Source organism: Bombina bombina, chromosome 5 (assembly GCF_027579735.1).
Source record: "Bombina bombina isolate aBomBom1 chromosome 5, aBomBom1.pri, whole genome shotgun sequence".
In the NCBI taxonomy this organism is placed as follows: domain Eukaryota; kingdom Metazoa; phylum Chordata; class Amphibia; order Anura; family Bombinatoridae; genus Bombina; species Bombina bombina.
Window position 1 is genome coordinate 256608601 of NC_069503.1, and position 21722 is coordinate 256630322.

General features: G+C 42.6%; 1 protein-coding gene across 1 annotated transcript in view; it reads right to left on the reverse strand.

Annotated features, from left to right (window-relative positions):
- The window catches only part of MLLT10 (MLLT10 histone lysine methyltransferase DOT1L cofactor), a gene marked incomplete in the record, with an annotated part of 665806 nt that overhangs the window by 3107 nt on the left and 640977 nt on the right, over positions 1-21722 (reverse strand). Inside the window, 1 exon segment of the mRNA XM_053713959.1 lies at positions 8169-8372. Coding sequence (XP_053569934.1) covers positions 8169-8372 — 204 coding nt within the window.

The window sequence follows — 21722 nt, forward strand, 5'->3', positions numbered from 1 at the left end:
ACGTGTGGTTTAGCCCATGCTGTTAGACAGATCAGAGGTGTACATGGTATAGCTTAGCAAATAAAATGCATATCACAAATGCCACCTGACAGATCCTATTTATGCGAAACACCAAGCTTCAAAATAGGAAGTTGTTGTAAGTTTTTTTTAGATTGCCAAATATTTTTGCTTTAATTGCAGCTTATTTTTACTTAGAGGCTAGAATGCTACTTGAAAGAGACATTCTGACGTTGTAAGGAACGGTGCTTGCGACTCAGTAATGGGTTGCGACCCGTGGTTTCAAGACCTCGGATCTAGAATATGAAAACTGTTTGTACCCATTCTAGTACTCAAAGCATAAGGACATCTTATAATAATCAATCAGGGAACACACATTAGCATAATAGCTTGTGATGGGCAACCCAGATGTGGACTCCTTGCCCTATGTGCCTAGAGGAATATGGCTGCACCTTACTGACGAGGACCAAAGGAGGCCAAAACGATTGTTTTCACTTGTTCAGAGGACAATTGCCTGGTATTTCGGGGCTAGACTGACCTTGTTAGGTGGAATCAGAAGGTTATACTTCAGGAAAGTTTTCCTCTGTGAAAAGCACAATTGGGCTAAAAGAAGCTACTCCCAAGGTGGTAACCCGGCCATAGAACAAGCCATTGAGCTGTTCGTTCCTGTTTGTATAATGACCCTGGGGAAAGTCTCCCTAAGGGTGATGGGGGAAACCAGACGTTGACTTCTTGCCCAATGTGCTTAGAAGGATATGGCTGCACCTCACTGATGAGGCCCAAAGGAGGCCGAAACGATCATCTGGTATTGCCATTTATCTTGTTGAGAGGAGAACTGCCTGGTATTTCAGGGCTGGACTGACCTTGTGAAAAGCACAATTGCGCTAAAAGAAGCTATTCCAAGGTGGTAACCAGGCCATAGAACAAGCCATTGAGCTGTTGTTCGTTCTTGGCAGACTACTTATCTTTATGTTTGTAATCATATAATAATCATCTGCTATAGAAAACAAATGGGTTTTAATTACAGTTACAGAAACAAACCCATCTCCCCTACATATGTCTAACTAACAAAGAATATGGAAGATGAAGGTACTCTAAGGTTGTGCCTGGAGCCTAAATGGAATATCAGTAAACTGCAGAGGACAGAAGGAAAACACAGAACAGAAAACAGGATCTATGGAAAAAATATGCTAAAAAACAGAATTTATGTTTACCTGATAAATTACTTTCTCCAACGGTGTGTCCGGTCCACGGCGTCATCCTTACTTGTGGGATATTCTCTTCCCCAACAGGAAATGGCAAAGAGCCCAGCAAAGCTGGTCACATGATCCCTCCTAGGCTCCGCCTACCCCAGTCATTCGACCGACGTTAAGGAGGAATATTTGCATAGGAGAAACCATATGTTACCGTGGTGACTGTAGTTAAAGAAAATAAATTATCAGACCTGATTAAAAAAACCAGGGCGGGCCGTGGACCGGACACACCGTTGGAGAAAGTAATTTATCAGGTAAACATAAATTCTGTTTTCTCCAACATAGGTGTGTCCGGTCCACGGCGTCATCCTTACTTGTGGGAACCAATACCAAAGCTTTAGGACACGGATGAAGGGAGGGAGCAAATCAGGTCACCTAAATGGAAGGCACCACGGCTTGCAAAACCTTTCTCCCAAAAATAGCCTCAGAAGAAGTAAAAGTATCAAATTTGTAAAATTTAGAAAAAGTGTGCAGTGAAGACCAAGTCGCTGCCTTACATATCTGATCAACAGAAGCCTCGTTCTTGAAGGCCCATGTGGAAGCCACAGCCCTAGTGGAGTGAGCTGTGATTCTTTCAGGAGGCTGCCGTCCGGCAGTCTCATAAGCCAATCGGATAATGCTTTTAATCCAGAAGGAGAGAGAGGTAGAAGTTGCTTTTTGACCTCTCCGTTTACCAGAATAAACAACAAACAAAGACAAAGTTTGTCTGAAATCCTTAGTAGCTGCTAAGTAAAATTTGAGAGCACGAACTACATCCAAGTTGTGCAACAAACGTTCCTTCTTTGAAACTGGATTAGGACACAAAGAAGGCACAACTATCTCCTGGTTAATGTTTTTGTTAGAAACAACTTTTGGAAGAAAACCAGGTTTAGTACGCAAAACCACCTTATCTGCATGGAACACCAGATAAGGAGAAGAACACTGCAGAGCAGATAATTCTGAAACTCTTCTAGCAGAAGAAATTGCAACCAAAAACAAAACTTTCCAAGATAATAACTTAATATCAACGGAATGTAAGGGTTCAAACGGAACCCCCTGAAGAACTGAAAGAACTAGGTTGAGACTCCAAGGAGGAGTCAAAATTTTGTAAACAGGCTTGATTCTAACCAGAGCCTGAACAAAGGCTAGAACATCTGGCACAGCTGCCAGCTTTTTGTGAAGTAACACAGACAAGGCAGAAATCTGTCCCATCAAGGAACTTGCAGATAATCCTTTTTCCAATCCTTCTCGAAGGAAGGATAGACTCTTAGGAATCTTAACCTTGTCCCAAGGGAATCCTGCAGATTCACACCAACAGATATACCAAATTATGTGGTAATTTTTCTGGTTACAGGCTTTCAGGCCTGAACAAGAGTATTAATAACAGAATCTGAGAACCCTCGCTTTGATAAGATCAAGCGTTCAATCTCCAAGCAGTCAGCTGGAGTGGGTCGAACGGACCTAGAACAAGAAGGTCTCGTCTCAAAGGTAGCTTCCATGGTGGAGCCGATGACATATTCACCAGATCTGCATACCAAGTCCTGCGTGGCCACGCAGGAGCTATCAAAATCACCGACGCCCTCTCCTGATTGATCCTGGCTACCAGCCTGGGGATGAGAGGAAACGGCGGGAACACATAAGCTAGTTTGAAGGTCCAAGGTGCTACTAGTGCATCCACTAGAGCCGCCTTGGGATCCCTGGATCTGTACCCGTAGTAAGGAACTCTGAAGTTCTGACGAGAGGCCATCAGATCCATGTCTGGAATGCCCCACGGTTGAGTGACTTGGGCAAAGATTTCCGGATGGAGTTCCCACTCCCCCGGATGCAATGTCTGACGACTCAGAAAATCCGCTTCCCAATTTTCCACTCCTGGGATGTGGATAGCAGACAGGTGGCAGGAGTGAGACTCCGCCCATAGAATGATTTTGGTCACTTCTTCCATCGCTAGGGAACTCCTTGTTCCCCCCTGATGGTTGATGTATGAACTTGGCCCTCGCTAGCTGAGGCCAAGCTTTGAGAGCATTGAATATCGCTCTCAGTTCCAGAATATTTATCGGTAGAAGAGATTCTACCCGAGACCAAAGACCCTGAGCTTTCAGGGATCCCCAGACCGCGCCCCAGCCCATCAGACTGGCGTCGGTCGTGACAATGACCCACTCTGGTCTGCGGAAGGTCATCCCTTGTGACAGGTTGTCCAGGGACAGCCACCAACGGAATGAGTCTCTGGTCCTCTGATTTGCTTGTATCTTCGGAGACAAGTCTGAATAGTCCCCATTCCACTGACTGAGCATGAACAGTTGTAATGGTCTTAGATGAATGCGCACAAAAGGAACTATGTCCATTGCCGCTACCATCAAACCTATCACTTCCATGCACTGCGCTATGGAAGGAAGAGGAACGGAATGAAGTATCCGACAAGAGTCTAGAAGTTTTGTTTTTCTGGCTTCTGTCAGAAAAATCCTCATTTCTAAGGAGTCTATTATAGTTCCCAAGAAGGGAACCCTCGTTGACGGAGATAGAGAACTCTTTTCCACGTTCACTTTCCATCCGTGAGATCTGAGAAAGGCCAGGACAATGTCCGTGTGAGCCTTTACTTGAGGAAGGGACGACGCTCGAATCAGAATGTCGTCCAAGTAAGGTACTACAGCAATGCCCCTTGGTCTTAGCACCGCCAGAAGGGACCCTAGTACCTATGAGAAAATCCTAGGAGCAGTGGCTAATCCGAAAGAAAATGCCACGAACTGGAAATGCTTGTCCAGGAATGCAAACCTTAGGAACCGATGATGTTCCTTGTGGATAGGAATATGTAGATACGCATCCTTGAAATCCACCTTGGTCATGAATTGACCTTCCTGGATGGAAGGAAGAAGTGTTCGAATGGTTTCCATCTTGAACGATGGAACCTTGAGAAACTTGTTCAAGATCTTGAGATCTAAGATTGGTCTGAACGTTCCCTCTTTTTTGGGAACTATGAACAGATTGGAGTAGAACCCCATCCCTTGTTCTCCTAATGGAACAGGATGAATCACTCCCATTTTTAGCAGGTCTTCTACCCAATGTAAGAATGCCTGTCTTCTTATGTGGTCTGAAGACAACTGAGACCTGTGGAACCTCCCCCTTGGAGGAAGCCCCTTGAACTCCAGAGAATAACCTTGGGAGACTATTTCTAGCGCCCAAGGATCCAGAACATCTCTTTCCCAAGCCTGAGCGAAGAGAGAGAGTCTGCCCCCCACCAGATCCGGTCCCGGATCGGGGGCCCGCATTTCATGCTGTCTTGGTAGCAGTGGCAGGTTTCCTGGCCTGCTTTCCTTTGCTCCAGCCTGGCATAGGTCTCCAGGCTGGATTGGCTTGAGAAGTATTACCTTCCTGCTTAGAGGACGTAGCCCTTGGGGCTGATCCGTTTCTGCGAAAGGGACGAAACTTAGGTTATTTTTGGTCTTGAAAAGACCTATCCTGAGGAAGGGCGTGGCCCTTGCCCCCAGTGATATCAGAGATAATCTCTTTCAAGTCAGGGTCAAAGAGTGTTTTCCCCTTGAAAGGAATGTCAAGCAATTTGTTCTTGGAAGACGCATCCGCTGCCCAAGATTTTAACCAAAGCGCTCTGCGCCACAATAGCAAACCCAGAATTTTTTCGCCGCTAACCTAGCCAATTGCAAGGTGGCGTCTAGGGTGAAAGAATTAGCCAATTTAAGAGCACGAATTCTGTCCATAATCTCCTCATAAGAAGAAGAATTACTAATAATCGCCTTTCCTAGCTCATCAAACTAGAAACACGCGGCTGCAGTGACAGGGACAATGCATGCAATTGGTTGTAGAAGGGAACCTTGCTGAACAAACATCTTTAGCAGACCTTCTAATTTTTTATCCATAGGATCTTGGAAAGCACAACTATCTTCTATGGGTATAGTGGCGCGCTTGTGTAGAGTAGAAACCGCCCCCTCGACCTTGGGGACTGTCTGCCATCAGTCCTTTCTGGGGTCGACTATAGGAAAACAATTTTATAAATATGGGGGGAGGTACTAAAGGTATACCGGGCCTGTCCCATTCTTTACTAACAATGTACGCCACCCGCTTGGATATAGGAAAAGCTTCGGGGGGCCCCGGGGCCTCTAAGAACTTTTCCATTTTACATAGTGGTTCTGGAATGACCAGATAATCACAATCATCCAAATTGGATAACACCTCCTTAAGCAGAGCGCGGAGATGTTCCAACTTAAATTTAAAAGTAATCACATCAGGTTCAGCTTGTTGAGAAATGTTTCCTGAATCTGAAATTTCTCCCTCAGACAAAACCTCCCTGGCCCCCTCAGACTGGTGTAGGGGCCCTTCAGAAACCATATCATCAGCGTTCTCATGCTCTACAGAATTTTCTAAAACAGAGCAGTCGCGCTTTCGCTGATAAGTGGGCATATTGGCTAAAATGTTTTTGATAGAATTATCCATTACAGCCGTTAAATGTTGCATAGTAAGGAGTATTGGCGCACTAGATGTACTAGGGGCCTCCTGTATGGGCAAGACTGGTGTAGACGAAGGAGGGGATGATGCAGTACCATGCTTACTCCCCTCACTTGAGGAATCATCTTGGGCATCATTTTTACTAAATTTTTTTATGACATAAAATACATATAGTTAAATGAGAAGGAACCTTGGTTTCCCCACAGTCAGAACACAATCTATCTGGTAGTTCAGACATGTTAAACAGGCATAAACTTGATAACAAAGCACAAAAAACGTTTTAAAATAAAACCGTTACTGTCACTTTAAATTTTAAACTAAACACACTTTATTATTGCAATTGCGAAAAAGTATGAAGGAATTGTTCAAAATTCACCAAAATTTCACCACAGTGTCTTAAAGCCTTAAAAGTATTGCACACCAAATTTGGAAGCTTTAACCCTTAAAATAACGGAACCGGAGCCGTTTTTATAATTAACCCCTTTACAGTCCCTGGAATCTGCTTTGCTGAGACCCAACCAAGCCCAAAGGGGAATACGATACCAAATGATGCCTTCAGAAAGACTTTTCTATGTATCAGAGCTCCACACACATGCAGCTGCATGCCATGCTGTCCTCAAAAACAAGTGCGCCATACCGGCGCGAAAATGAGGCTCTGACTATGATTAGGGAAAGCCCCTAAAGAATAAGGTGTCTAAAACAGTGCCTGCCGATATAATCATATCAAAATACCCAGAATAAATGATTCCTCAAGGCTAAATATGTGTTAATAATGAATCGATTTAGCCCAGAAAAAGTCTACAGTCTTAATAAGCCCTTGTGAAGCCCTTATTTACTATCTTAATAAACATGGCTTACCGGATCCCATAGGGAAAATGACAGCTTCCAGCATTACATCGTCTTGTTAGAATGTGTCATACCTCAAGCAGTAAGAGACTGCACACTGTTCCCCCAACTGAAGTTAATTGCTCTCAACAGTCCTGTGTGGAACAGCCATGGATTTTAGTTACGGTGCTAAAATCATTTTCCTCATACAAACAGAAATCTTCATCTCTTTTCTGTTTCTGAGTAAATAGTACATACCAGCACTATTTTAAAATAACAAACTCTTGATTGAATAATAAAAACTACAGTTAAACACTAAAAAACTCTAAGCCATCTCCGTGGAGATGTTGCCTGTACAACGGCAAAGAGAATGACTGGGGTAGGCGGAGCCTAGGAGGGATCATGTGACCAGCTTTGCTGGGCTCTTTGCCATTTCCTGTTGGGGAAGAGAATATCCCACAAGTAAGGATGACGCCGTGGACCGGACACACCTATGTTGGAGAAAAACAACTGGAGCTCACTCTATCGTCTGATCCTATAATAAACAAAACAATAGAACCTAAAGGAAACCCCTACATTTTACTGTTAAAGGGACAGTAACATGTAAAATAGTTTTTACCTTAATTTATTTCCAAGGCTTTTTTTTTTTTACCAGCTGCAGGAGTATAAAATGTGTGAGGAATCGCATTTTCAGGTTTATTTGTGGCTATGAACTAGCTGGTTTTGTGATTTTAAACCACAACCTATTAAAATGGGCTGAGCTTGCAGGTAATATCAGATCTCATTCTGTTATCACTTTGTGTACACAAACTTGCTTCCTTCTCTTATATCTGTCTTTAAACAAAAGCTCAATACTTAGAGAGAACAACGAAAAATTTACATTTTATTACTTTTCCTGCACCCCACCTGGAGTGTAATTTCTTCTTCTGGCTGTGTTTACATAGGCTTGTCAATTGCGTAGACTTCAGTATCAAAACTTTCAGCATGGGTGGGGATACCACAGGCTAAATAAGCTATTTCAAGTGATGAAATAAGGTTAAAGGAGCTACTTGTAAACAACTTAATACACACCAGCAGGTAAAATTAATCATTGGAAACAATTTAAAGGGAAGCACAGTTTTGGGTAAACGGTCCCATTAAGGAGATCTATAATTCTAGTACTGTGAGTGTGTGTTTACATAAATACATTTTAGAAGGTAAGTTCATCTTCTGTCTTGGGCATATAGTAAATTTGATGAGACATGTTCGCTGAAATTATAGCGTATCAAGTGTTTTCTATTAACAGCCTCTAAGTATGTAATGGGCAAATGGATTACAGCTGTTATGACATTGTGTAGGGGCGTGGCCAGCCACGTCTCGGCTTCTGGGGGGGGGCATGCTAGAGGAGTGTATGGTGGAAGGTAAGTGGGTGACACTTCTAGTGGTTATATCTGACTAAACGTTAGTTTATAAAACAAATAATCCTGGAACTTTAGCATTAGCATGTTTGTGAATTTAATTGGCCTAAGCGATAGTCAGGGAGATCAATGGTTGTGGGAAAGTATTATAAACAATATACTGAATAAAGAAAAATTATTAAAAAATGCAAGTTCTTCTGTAGAAAAAATAAATATTTTTAAAAGTTTTTTTTAATATTAATTTTTTTTAAGTTTTACTCACAGTCACTTTTTGAGCTGCGTTATCCCCGTGCATTGCAAGGAAAGGATTAGTGGTGCTCGAATGCAGAGTGGCAGCCTGAGCTCCAGCTAGGAGATTGCTCAAGGGTAATTGTGCAGCTCCAGAAATCTGCAGTTGCTGCAATTCTTGCTGGTTATGTTGCTGATGCTGATGCATTAACTGATATAACAAGGCGTGGTGTTGTTCCTATGGATGAGGAAAATTACAAAAGGATTAATCAACTGAAAAAGAAACAATATTGTCAAGCAATAAAAGACATTTATTTTATACATTTTAAAAAGAATTGACAGATTATTATTAATGCATTTTTGTTTTAGTATAAAAAGGATTTTAAAGGGCATCTCACATCATTTCAAACTCTCAACTTGAGATACCTGTGTTACAAATTTAGGATGCAACTAGAGCAAAAGAGAGGGGAGAGAGAGAGAGCAAAAGAGAGGGGGGAGAGAGAGAGCAAAAGAGAGGGGGGAGAGAGAGAGCAAAAGAGGGGGGAGAGAGAGCAAAAGAGAGGGGGGAGAGAGAGAGCAAAAGAGGGGGGAGAGAGCAAAAGAGAGGGGGGAGAGAGAGAGCAAAATAGAGGGGGGAGAGAGAGAGAGCAAAAGAGGGGGGAGAGAGCAAAAGAGGGGGGAGAGAGCAAAAGAGAGGGGGAGAGAGCAAAAGAGAGGGGGAGAGAGAGAGCAAAAGAGAGGGGGGAGAGAGAGCAAAAGAGAGGGGGGAGAGAGAGAGCAAAAGAGAGGGGGGAGAGAGAGAGCAAAAGAGAGGGGGGAGAGAGAGAGCAAGAGAGAGGTGGAGCAAGAGAGAGAGCAAGAGAGAGGTGGAGCGAGAGAGAGCGCAAAAGAGAGGGGGATAGAGCGCAAAAGAGAGGGGAGAGAGCGCAAAAGAGAGGGGAGAGAGCGCAAGAGAGAGGTGGAGCGAGAGAGAGCGCAAAAGAGAGGGGGATAGAGCGCAAAAGAGAGGGGGGAGAGAGCGCAAAAGAGAGGGGGGAGAGAGCGCAAAAGAGAGGGGGGAGAGAGCGCAAAAGAGAGGGGGGAGAGAGCGCAAAAGAGAGGGGGGAGAGAGCGCAAAAGAGAGGGGGGAGAGAGCGCAAAAGAGAGGGGGGAGAGAGCGCAAAAGAGAGGGGGGAGAGAGCGCAAAAGAGAGGGGGGAGAGAGCTCAAAAGAGAGGGGGGAGAGAGCGCAAAAGAGAGGGGGGAGAGAGCGCAAAAGAGAGGGGGGAGAGAGCGCAAAAGAGAGGGGGAGAGAGCGCAAAAGAGAGGGGGAGAGAGCGCAAGAGAGAGGGGGAGAGAGCGCAAGAGAGAGGGGTCGAGAGCGCAAGAGAGAGGGGGAGAGAGCGCAAGAGAGAGCGCAAGAGAGAGGGGGAGAGAGCGCAAGAGAGAGGGGGAGAGAGCGCAAGAGAGAGGGGGAGAGAGCGCAAAAGAAAGAGAACGTAAAAGAGGTGGAGCGAGAGCAAAAGAGAGGGGGAGAGAGAGAGCATAAGAGGTGAAGCGAGAGAGAGCGCAAAAGAGGGGGAGAGAGTGTGCAAAAGAGAGGGGGGAGAGAGAGAGCAAAAGAGAGGGGGGAGAGAGAGAGCAAAAGAGAAGGGGGAGAGAGAGAGCAAAAGAGGGGAGAGAGAGCAAATGAGAGGGGAGAGAGAGAGAGCAAAAGAGAGGGGGGAGAGAGAAAAAGATATGGGGGAGAGAGAGCAAAAGAGAGGGGGGAGAGAGAGAGCAAAAGAGAGGGGGGAGAGAGAGAGCAAAAGAGAGGGGGGAGAGAGAGAGCAAAAGAGAGGGGGGAGAGAGAGAGCAAAAGAGGGGGGAGAGAGAGAGCAAGAGAGGGGGGGGGAGAGAGAGCAAAAGAGAGGGGGAGAGAGAGCAAAAGAGAGGGGGAGAGAGAGAGAAAAAGAGGGGGAGAGAGAGAGCAAAAGAGAGGGGGGAGAGAGAGAGCAAGAGAGAGGTGGAGCAAGAGAGAGGTGGAGCGAGAGAGAGCGCAAAAGAGAGGGGGATAGAGCGCAAAAGAGAGGGGAGAGAGCGCAAAAGAGAGGGGAGAGAGAGCAAGGGGTGGGACCACTGTACTGCAAAAAATAGCCTGTGTAAACAGGCTTTAGGACTAGTCTATCTTATAAAACAATAAAAATTCTGCTGTAGATTGTCCCTTTAACTACACATATTAAAACATTTTAAATCCCAATCACATACGGTTTAACATCCTTTTATAAGAGATAAAAAAATTATTATATATAATATTATATATATATATGTGTGTTTACTTATTATAATATATATATGTGTGTGTGTTTACTTATCAAAAATAATATATATATATATATATATATATATATATATATATATATATATATATATATATATTATGGCGGTAATGTCCCTTAAATACATTTTCACTTATGCAGCAATTGTGCCTCAATCCATTAACGGACATATTGGCTAAATGTACTGCTTATAATAAGCCTAGTCTTACTATTACAGCAAAGAACTGACATAGCTATTTGGGGCTGTAAAGTAGGTAAAATGTACAACACAAGTACAGATTGAAAATAGATTAAAAATATTAGCCAATTACTTTGTTACGGATGCCCTTATTAAAGAGAACACAAATATAATATGAGTTACACACCCTGAACACTTTATCCACGGGAATATTATTTTACAAAGAGTTCAGATACTTATGTTTAAGCTCATTATTTCATGCCTTTCCTTGTATACCCTCCTACAGTTTTTATGGGGTCTCAAGACCCTTAAAATCCTCCTCTTGAAATATTGTATTGGCTAAACAAATTATGCAAAATTGTGACGAGTAAGATGCCAGTAGGAAGATGAGGATTATGTTACTTTATGTCCTTGAAATATGAATGGTAAGACATTTAAGGGATTTGAAGCTCTCTAACTTCTTGATGAAACTGTGAAAAAGAAAAGGGTTCCAATACATATACCTGAGTTTTTAGTTATACAAAACTAAGATCAGCTCAGCAGAGTATCTTCTCTATGAGCAGCTACTAATCAGTTAAGTTTTATACATTCACCTGTATGGTATATAAAAAATAACAACCAATCCGCATAATCAGTGCTGAGTTCACTTTACTGTGATCCTGTGGAATTTTGTCAATGGTGTGGGATTTCTCCACGATCTTGCAAGATTTCATAGTGAACTGCTTTAAATTAAGGAGGAAATGACTGTGCTTGTATTTGCCAGATTTACATTCCCTCACAAGGCCCAGACGCTTCCATTTTCTCTACAATGGGACGTTGATGCAATATATTCTAGTCAGTTTTCTACAGATATGCTGCATCACTTTTAAGCGATTAAGCATTTGGGTAAAATGTCCCTTTAACACAAATATGGCTCTTCTTACAGAAGGTGAACCCTTATTAAGATTATTGAAATGTCCAAGTTTAGAGACATTGGAACACCTGCTATTAAGACATTTTGACAAGGCTCAGGATATGCTTAGGTTGGTGATTCATATCAGGTAAGTTATTTCTTGATGTAGAAGTATGCTCCCCTGATAAACTGAAGCACATCATTTGTTCTGAGTAGAGTCATTAGCTGAGCTGTCATTTATTTCACAATATAACAAACAGATGCATGTGCAAGTTGGAATTTGTGTTTATCCGTTCAGACAACAGCATACTGTAAAATTGTTTTCCCATTAATATGTTTCCAGTGACTTGCTATACCAGCTGCAGAGTATAAAATATGAAAAATTGCTTCTTTATGTTTCTTTTTGTAAATTAAATAGCTGGGTTTTCTCTTTGAAACCACAACCTCTCAAAATAGGCTAGGCTTACAGAGAGATCAGACATCCTTATTGTATCACTCAAATACTTCCTTTCTTATCTCTGTCTCTATACAATATTTAGAGAGAAAAATTGAAAATTAACATTTTATTACTTCTCTCTTGTACTCCCACTAGTAAAATTTAAACTTACAGTTATTCAGATAGAGCATGCAATTTTAAGTAACTTTCTCATTTATTCCTATTATCAATTTTCTTCATTCTCTTGGTATCTTTATTTGAAAAATCAAACATGTAAGCTTAGGAGCTGGGCCATTTTTGGTTCAGCGCCCTGGGTAGCACTTGCTGTTTGGTGGCTACATTTTATTTAATTTTGACTAGACTATCCCTTTAAGTATAGAAACTTTCAGTATAGGTAGGCATACTACAGGAAAAATCAGCTATTTCAAATGCTGATATAAAGGCAAAGAATATATTTATAAACAATTTAATACACTCCAGCAGGTAAAATGGATCATTGGCTACAATTTAAAAGAAAGATAATTTTAAGGTAAACTGTCCCTTTAAGCGAGGACTACATGAGTATGACTAAACACATATGGCGTTCTCTCAACCCGTGAGGCACTAGCAGTAAGAAAATAATTTCCTGAGCAGAATATGCCAGGAACAGATAACCCATGTGTAGCACTGGGAGTAATACACTATGTATATATGACGATGTGGGTTCTTGTGGACTTTGTAAGGCATCCATATGAGCAAATTCACTTAGAATCCAGGGAAAGGATATAGCATAATAAAGTTATTCTGCTGTTTTGTTTTTTTTGGGCTTAGGAAATTTATAAAAAACAAACGTTGCCACATTCAGAGAGAGGTGTGTTCTTTATTGCAGGTAAGTTGATATACAGTAAATGTATAAACATGAGGGTGAAATGAAAATTTGCTGCAGATAAAAAGCAAGTTAACAAACAGGGGGTATAAACAAATTAAAACCATGCAGAGGTAAAGAGCTATGTGGTTTATAATCAGAGGTAAATATCCCTAAATTATTCAAGTACAAATATTCATTTGTGGAGGAAGGTAACAGCGCAGGGCTATCTCACCGTTCAGTCCAGAGTACACTATTTTTCTGCTCATTTACAGTCTAATTACAACGTCTACAGAGTAAATCATGTCTGGAAAGATTTGCTGTCTCATAGGTGAAGAACAAAAGGCCAATTTCCACCCTGTCAAAGAGGGGCAAAAGAGAGCTAAAAAGTTGTACAGGGCTGGTTTTCAATGCAGTGTGGTTTAAGGCAGCATTGCCCATGCACGCACAGCACATGCATTATAAATAAACTTCTAGCATGAAAATGTATTATGATTCAGAAAAACATGCAATTTTAAATAACTTTCTATTTTACTGCTATTATCAAATGTCTTTTGTACTCTTTGTATCTTTTGGTAAAAAGCAGAAATGTAAGCTCAGGAGAGTGCACACGTCGGGAGCACAATATGGCAGCAGTTTTGCAAGAATGTTATCCACATGGAAAAGCACTAGATAGCAGCAGTTTTTTTATGCCATGTAGTTGTCCAGATACCTACCTAGGTATCTCTGTAACCAAGAATAATATAAGAAAGAAGCAAATTTCATAATAGAAGTAAATTGGAAACTTGTTTTTCAATTGTATACTGTGTCTGGATCACTAAATACATTTTTAGGGTTTCATATCCCTTTAATGGCCATAAGATTTCAGTTTGGCTCTGTGAAACCATCTATAGGTTATGCAAGTCCACAAAGATGCTACGCCTACAAGCCTGCGAGGTGGGAGTTTAGCTCAATATGCTATAAAATCATTGAAACACAGACCTTACCTTGGGTTTCCTGCCATGCTCTGTCCATCCATATATAAAACTATATTTTAGATGCCTTATGGTTTGGTGCACCACACCTGTTAGGGTGAGCCAAAACCAATAGTTATTCCATAAAAATTAAAAATCAAATAGTCCTAGCTGTATGATATTAGATAGCTGAACTTGCCAAATCATTTAATATTATAAAGCTAGTGAGTAACCACTCTGTAAGGTAACCTAGCAAATTCAGGAAATGTGAACTAAGGATTTTGGGTACAGATATGCAAACGTGCCTCTTAATTCAGTTTATTCATCTATCCCCTGATAGGTAGTTCTGTTCAGTATGGCAGAGAACCCACTTGTGAACAGATTTTTGCCCTTAATGGGACTGATCAAAATAAGATCGGTTTCTGCTCTTGTATTGTGAAGCGGCTAAGGATATCAAGACCAATAACAGTAAGTTTTTTTTTTAAATAAAAAAATAAATAAATATATACAAAGCGAGTTAAAACCCTCCTTTGTAAATACAGTAATGGAAAATAATGCTCTTTGGAGCAAATTTACATATCACAGGGGAGCTCCTTTCTCACAATACATTTTCTCAGAATACAGTACTGTGCTCACAGTACAGTCCAGGAGTCTGTTGGGGATATACAAAACATAATTTATGCTTACCTGATAAATTTATTTCTCTTGTAGTGTGTTCAGTCCACGGGTCATCCATTGCTTATGGGATATATTCTCCTTCCCAACAGGAACTTGCAAGAGGATCACCCAAGCAGAGCTGCTATATAGCTCCTCCCCTCACATGTCATATCCAGTCATTCGACCGAAACAAGACGAGAAAGGAAAAACTATAGGGTGCAGTGGTGACTGGAGTTTTAATTAAAATTTAGAACTGCCTCAAAAAAAGGACAGGGCGGGCCGTGGACTGAACACACTACAAGAGAAATAAATTTATCAGGTAAGCATAAATTATGTTTTCTCTTGTTAAGTGTGTTCAGTCCAGGGGTCATCCATTGCTTATGGGATACCAATACCAAAGCTAAAGTACACGGATGATGGGAGGGACAAGGCAGGAACATTAAACAGAAGGAACCACTGCCTGTAGAACCTTTCTCCCAAAAACAGCCTCCGAAGAAGCAAAAGTGTCAAATCTGTAAAATTTTGAAAAGGTATGAAGTGAAGACCAAGTTGCAGCCTTGCAAATCTGTTCAACAGAGGCCTCATTTTTAAAGGCCCAGGTGGAAGCCACAGCTCTAGTGGAATGAGCTGTAATTCTTTCAGGAGGCTGCTGTCCAGCAGTCTCATAGGCTAAATGTATTATGCTACGAAGCCAAAAAGAGAGAGAGGTGGCCGAAGCCCTTTGACCTCTCCTCTGACCAGAATAAACGACAAACAGAGAAGAAGTTTGCCGAAAATCTTTAGTTGCCTGTAAGTAGAACTTCAGGGCACGGACTACGTCCAGATTATGCAAAAGGCGTTCCTTCTTTGAGGAAGGATTAGGACATAATGATGGAACAACAATCTCTTGATTGATATTCCTGTTAGAAACAACCTTAGGTAAAAACCCAGGTTTAGTATGCAGAACTACCTTGTCTGAATGAAAAATCAGATAAGGAGAATCGCAATGTAAGGCAGATAACTCAGAGACTCTTCGAGCCGAGGAAATAGCCATCAAAAACAGAAGCTTAATATCAATGGAATGAAGGGGTTCAAACGGAACACCCTGAAGAACTTTAAGAACCAAGTTTAAGCTCCACGGAGGAGCAACAGTCTTAAACACAGGCTTAATCCTAGCCAAAGCCTGACAAAAGGCCTGAACGTCTGGATTCTCTGCCAGACGTTTGTGTAAAAGAATAGACAGAGCAGAAATCTGTCCCTTTAACGAACTAGCGGATAAACCCTTTTCTAAACCTTCTTGTAGAAAAGCCAATATCCTAGGAATCCTAACCTTACTCCATGAGTAACTCTTGGATTCACACCAATATAAATATTTACGCCATATCTTATGGTAAATTTTTCTGGTAACAGGTTTCCGAGCCTGTATTAATGTATCAATTACCGACTCCGAAAAACCACGCTTTGATAGAATCAAGCGTTCAATCTCCATGCAGTCAGCCTCAGAGAAATTAGGCTTGGATGGTTGAAAGGACCCTGAATTAGAAGGTCCTGCCTCAGAGGCAGAGACCATGGTGGACAGGACGACATGTCCACTAGGTCTGCATACCAGGTCCTGCGTGGCCACGCAGGCGCTATCAGAATCACCGATGCTCTCTCCTGTTTGATCCTGGCAATCAGTAGGGATAGCAACGGAAATGGAGGAAACACATAAGCCATGTTGAAAACCCAAGGGGCTGCTAGTGCATCTACCAGCACCGCTCCTGGGTCCCTGGACCTGGATCCGTAACAAGGAAGCTTGGCGTTCTGGCGAGACGCCATGAGATCCAGTTCTGGTTTGCCCCAACGATGGATCAGTTGAGCAAACACCTCCGGATGGAGTTACCACTCCCCCGGATGAAAAGTCTGACGACTTAGAAAATCCGCCTCCCAGTTCTCTACGCCTGGGATGTGGATCGCTGACAGGTGGCAAGAGTGAGACTCTGCCCAACGAATTATCTTTGAGACTTCTAACATCACTAGGGAGCTCCTGGTTCCCCCTTGATGGTTGATATAAGCCACAGTCGTGATGTTGTCCGACTGAAATCTGATGAACCTCAGTGCTGCTAACTGAGGCCAAGCTAGAAGAGCATTGAATATTGCTCTTAACTCCAGAATGTTTATTGGGAGGAGTTTCTCCTCCTGAGTCCACGATCCCTGAGCCTTCAGGGAGTTCCAGACTGCACCCCAGCCTAGTAGGCTGGCATCTGTTGTTACAATCGTCCAATCTGGTCTGCGAAGTCATTCCTTTAGACAGATGAACCCGCGACAACCACCAGAGAAGAGAATCTCTGGCCTCCTGGTTCAGATTTAGTAAAGGGGACAGATCTGAGTAATCCCCATTCCACTGACTTAGCATGCATAGTTGTAGCGGTCTGAGATGCAGGCGCGCAAATGGCACTATGTCCATTGCCGCGACCAATAAGCAGATTACTTCCATGCACTGAGCTACTGATGGGCTTGGAATGGAATGAAGGACACGGCAAGCATTTAGGATTTTTGATAACCTGGACTCCGTCAGGTAAATCTTCATCTCTACAGAATCTATAAGAGTCCCTAGAAAGGGAACCCTTGTGAGTGGTAACAGAGAACTCTTTTCCATGTTCACTTTCCACCCATGCGACCTCAGAAATGCTAGAACTATCTCTGTATGAGACTTTGCATTTTGAAAACTTGACGCTTGTATCAGAATGTCGTCTAGGTACGGAGCCACCGCTATGCCTCGCGGTCTTAGTACCGCCAGAAGCGAGCCCAGAACCTTTGTAAAAATTCTCGGGGCCGTAGCCAACCCGAAGGGAAGAGCTACAAACTGGTAATGCCTGTCTAGAAAGGCAAACCTTAGGTACCGATAATGATCTTTGTGAATCGGTATGTGAAGGTAGGCATCCTTTAAGTCCACTGTGGTCATATATTGACCCTCTTGGATCATGGGTAGGATTGTTCGAATAGTTTCCATCTTGAACGATGGAACCCTTAGGAATTTGTTTAAGATCTTCAGGTCCAAGATTGGCCTGAAGGTTCCCTCTTTTTTGGGAACCACAAACAGATTTGAGTAAAAACCCTGCCCTTGTTCCGTCCGCGGAACCGGGTGGATCACTCCCATTACTAAGAGGTCTTGTACACATCGTAGAAATGCCTCTTTCTTTATTAGATTTGTTGATAACCTTGACAGATGAAATCTCCCTTGTGGAGGAGAAGTTTTGAAGTCCAGAAGATATCCCTGAGATATTATCTCCAATGCCCAGGGATCCTGGACATCTCTTGCCGAGGCCTGGGCGAAGAGAGAAAGTCTGCCCCCCACTAGATCCGTTTCCGGATAGGGGGCCCTTTCTTCATGCTGTCTTAGGGGCAGAAGTAGGTTTTCTGACCTGCTTGCCCTTGTTCCAGGACTGTTTGCCTTTCCAACCCTGTCTGTAACGAGTAGCAGTCCCTTCCTGTTTTGGAGCGGAGGAAGTTGATGCTGCTCCTGCCTTGAAATTACGAAAGGCACGAAAATTAGACTGTTTGGCCTTTGATTTAGCCCTGTCCTGAGGAAGGGTGTGACCCTTACCACCAGTAATGTCAGCAATAATTTCTTTCAAACCGGGCCCGAATAAGGTTTGCCCTTTGAAAGGAATATTAAGCAATATAGATTTAGAAGTTACATCTGCTGACCAGGATTTAAGCCATAGCGCTCTGCGCGCCTGGATGGCGAATCCGGAGTTCTTAGCCGTGAGTTTAGTTAAATGCACAACGGCATCCGAAACAAATGCATTAGCTAGCTTAAGGGCTTTAAGCTTGTTTATAATCTCATCCAATGGTGCTGTGCGAATAGCCTCTTCCAGGGACTCAAACCAGAATGCCGCTGCAGCAGTGACGGGCGCAATGCATGCAAGGGGCTGTAATATAAAACCTTGTTGAACAAACATTTTCTTAAGGTAACCTAATTTTTTATCCATTGGATCTGAGAAAGCACAACTATCCTCCACCGGTATAGTGGTACGCTTGGCTAAAGTAGAAACTGCTCCCTCCACCCTAGGGACCGTCTGCCATAAGTCTCGTGTGGTGGCGTCTATTGGGAACATTTTTCTAAATATTGGAGGAGGGGAAAAGGGCACACCGGGTCTATCCCACTCCTTGCTAATAATCTCTGTAAGCCTTTTAGGTATAGGAAAAACGTCAGTACACACCGGTACCGCATAGTATTTATCCAGCCTACATAATTTCTCTGGGACTGAAACCGTGTCGCAATCATTCAGAGCCGCTAACACCTCCCCTAGCAATACACGGAGGTTCTCAAGCTTAAATTTAAAATTTCTGAATCCGGTCTCCCTGGATCAGATCCGTCACCCACAGAATGAAGCTCTCCGTCCTCATGTTCTGCAAATTGTGACGCAGTATCGGACATGGCTCTCGTGTCATCGGCGCGCTCTGTCCTTAACCCAGAGCTATCGCGCTTGCCTCTTAACTCAGGCAAATTAGATAATACTTCTTTCATAACATTAGCCATATCATGCAAAGTGATTTGTAAGGGCCTTGATGTACTTGGCGCCACAATCTCACGCACCTCCTGAGCGGGAGGCGAAGGTACTGACACGTGAGGAGAGTTAGGTGGCATAACTTCCCCCTCGTTGTCTGGTGATAATTTCTTTACCAGTAAAGACTGACTTTTATTTAAAGTAACATCAATACAATTGGTACACATATTTCGATTGGGCTCCACATTGGCTTTTAAACATAATGAACAAGTAGATTCATCTGTATCAGACATGTTTAAACAGACTAGCAATGAAGGCTAGCAAGCTTGGAAAAAATCTTTCAATAAATTTACAAGCAATAGAAAAAACGCTGCAGCGCTTTTAAAAACACAAAAAACTGTCACAGTTGAAATAACAATGAACTAATTCAGTTATAGCCAACAATTATAACAGTAAATGTATGAATTTAGCAGAGGATTGCACCCACTAGCAAACGGATGATTAACCCCTCAATACCCAAAAAACAGGTAATCAATTTAAGATTTAACGCTTTTATCACAGTCAAACACACTGTCACAGGTCTGCTGTGACTGATTACCCCCCTCAAAAATGAATTTTGAAGACCCCTGAGCTCTCTGGAGACGTCCTAGATCAAGGAGGAAGAAGCAGGAAGACTGTGCTAGAATTTTAACTGCGCAACAAGGCGCTAAAAAAGGCCCCTCCCATTCATATTACAACAGTGGGAGACCTGTTACAACTGTTTCTATGCAGAAATATACGTTAGCCATATGGAAAAAAATCATGCCCAAAAAGATTTATCACCAAAGTACCTCACAAAAACGAATAACATGCCAGTAAACGTTTTAAAACAACTTTCCAGTGTTATGCAAAGTTATCACTGAGCCTGCTACCAGTCGCTTCTACTGCAGTTAAGGCTCATACATTTATTACAGTATTAACAGTATTTTCTCAGTCAAATTCTAGTCCCTAGAAAATAACTCAACTGCACATACATGTATCAGCCTGATACCAGTCGCTACTACTGCATTAAAGGCTGTACTTACATCATATGGGTAACAGCAGTGTTTTCTTAGTCAATTCCATTCCTAGAAAATATTACTGCACATACCTCATTTGCGGGGAACCCCGCATGCTATTCCCTTTTCTGAAGTTACCCCACTCCTCAGAATGTGCGAGAACAGCCAGTGGATCTTAGTTACGTCTGCTAAGATCATAGAAAACGCAGGCAGATTCTTCTTCTAAATACTGCCTGAGAGAAAAAAACAGCACACTCCGGTGCTATTTTAAAATAACAAACTTTTGATTGAAGAATAATTAGGTAAAAAACTCCTATCTCCTCTCGCGACCTCCTTCTTTGTTGAGACTTGCAAGAGAATGACTGGATATGACATGTGAGGGGAGGAGCTATATAGCAGCTCTGCTTGGGTGATCCTCTTGCAACTTCCTGTTGGGAAGGAGAATATATCCCATAAGCAATGGATGACCCGTGGACTGAACACACTTAACAAGAGAAATTATATTTACAGTCGGTCATATTGCATCCTAGCAATGTACTTTATACATGGACTAATCCTAAAGCCTGTGTACACTGGCCATTTATTGCAGTACAGCGGTCCCACCCCTTGCTCTCCCCCCCTCTAGTTTGCTCTCTCACCCTCTCTTTTGCTTGCTCTCCCCCATCTCTTTAGGTCCCTCTCCCCCCCCTCTCTTTTGTTCTCTCTCTCCCTATCTTTTGCTCTCTATCTCCCTCTCTCTTTTGCTTGTTCCCCCCCTCTCTTTTGATCTCTCTCTCCCCCCCCTCTCTTTTGATCTCTCTCTCCCCCCCTCTCTTTTGATCTCTCTCCCCCCTCTCTTTTGCTCTCTCCCTCCCCTCTCTTTTGCTCTGTCTCACCCCTCTCTTTTGCTCTCTCTTACCCCTCTCTTTTGCTCTATATCTCCTCCCCTCTTGTGCTGCGCTCTCTCTCTCATGCAGACACTCAAACAGCCACGGCAGCTCCTGCCCAGCCCCGCCCCTGTTATGCTCAGACCCCGCCCCTTCACGCCCAGTCAGCTCCGCCCCCTTCACGATTAGGTGCCAGCAGCCAGCCCAGGTCAGTTTGTTGAAGACCAGGTGTGTTTGTCCTCGTGCAGTCTCTACTGCACATGACAGCTTCGGACAAACACACTTGGCCTTTTATATTATAGGATTCCCCTTATGCATATGTAATGCTATTTGAGACACCTTTTCAATACAGAATATGTTCCCTATCATTGCACTTCTGCCAAACTAAGGATTCAAAAAGCTCTTTTGAACTGAATTGCATATGCATAAAGGAATGTATGTATAAAGACATTTTTTTTTTAAATAAAGAAATATTTGGAGAATTTTCTCATATGTTTTACTTCTATTAAAGGGACATAATACTCATATGCTAAATCACTTAAAACTGATGCAGTGTAACTGTAAAAAGCTGAGAGGAAAATATCACCTGAGCATCTCTATGTAAAAAAGGAAGATATTTTACCTCACAATTTCCTCAGCTCACCAGAATAAGTTCTGTGTAAAAAGTTATACTTCAGCTGCTCCCAGCTGCAGGTAAAAAAAAATAAAAAAATGAAGAAATGAACTGCAGCCAATCAGCATCAACAGTGCTGAGGTCATGAACTCTTTTACTGTGATCTCATAAGATTTGACTTAACTCTCATGAGATTTCATAGCAAACTTCCTTAAACTGAATAGAGAAATAAGATGAGTGTGCATGAGGCTCACTCCCTTGCCTGTCCCGGGACAGACATACTGATTTGCTGCTTAAAGTCCATTACAATGGGGTGTAAATACTTAGGACATTTTGAGGCAAAA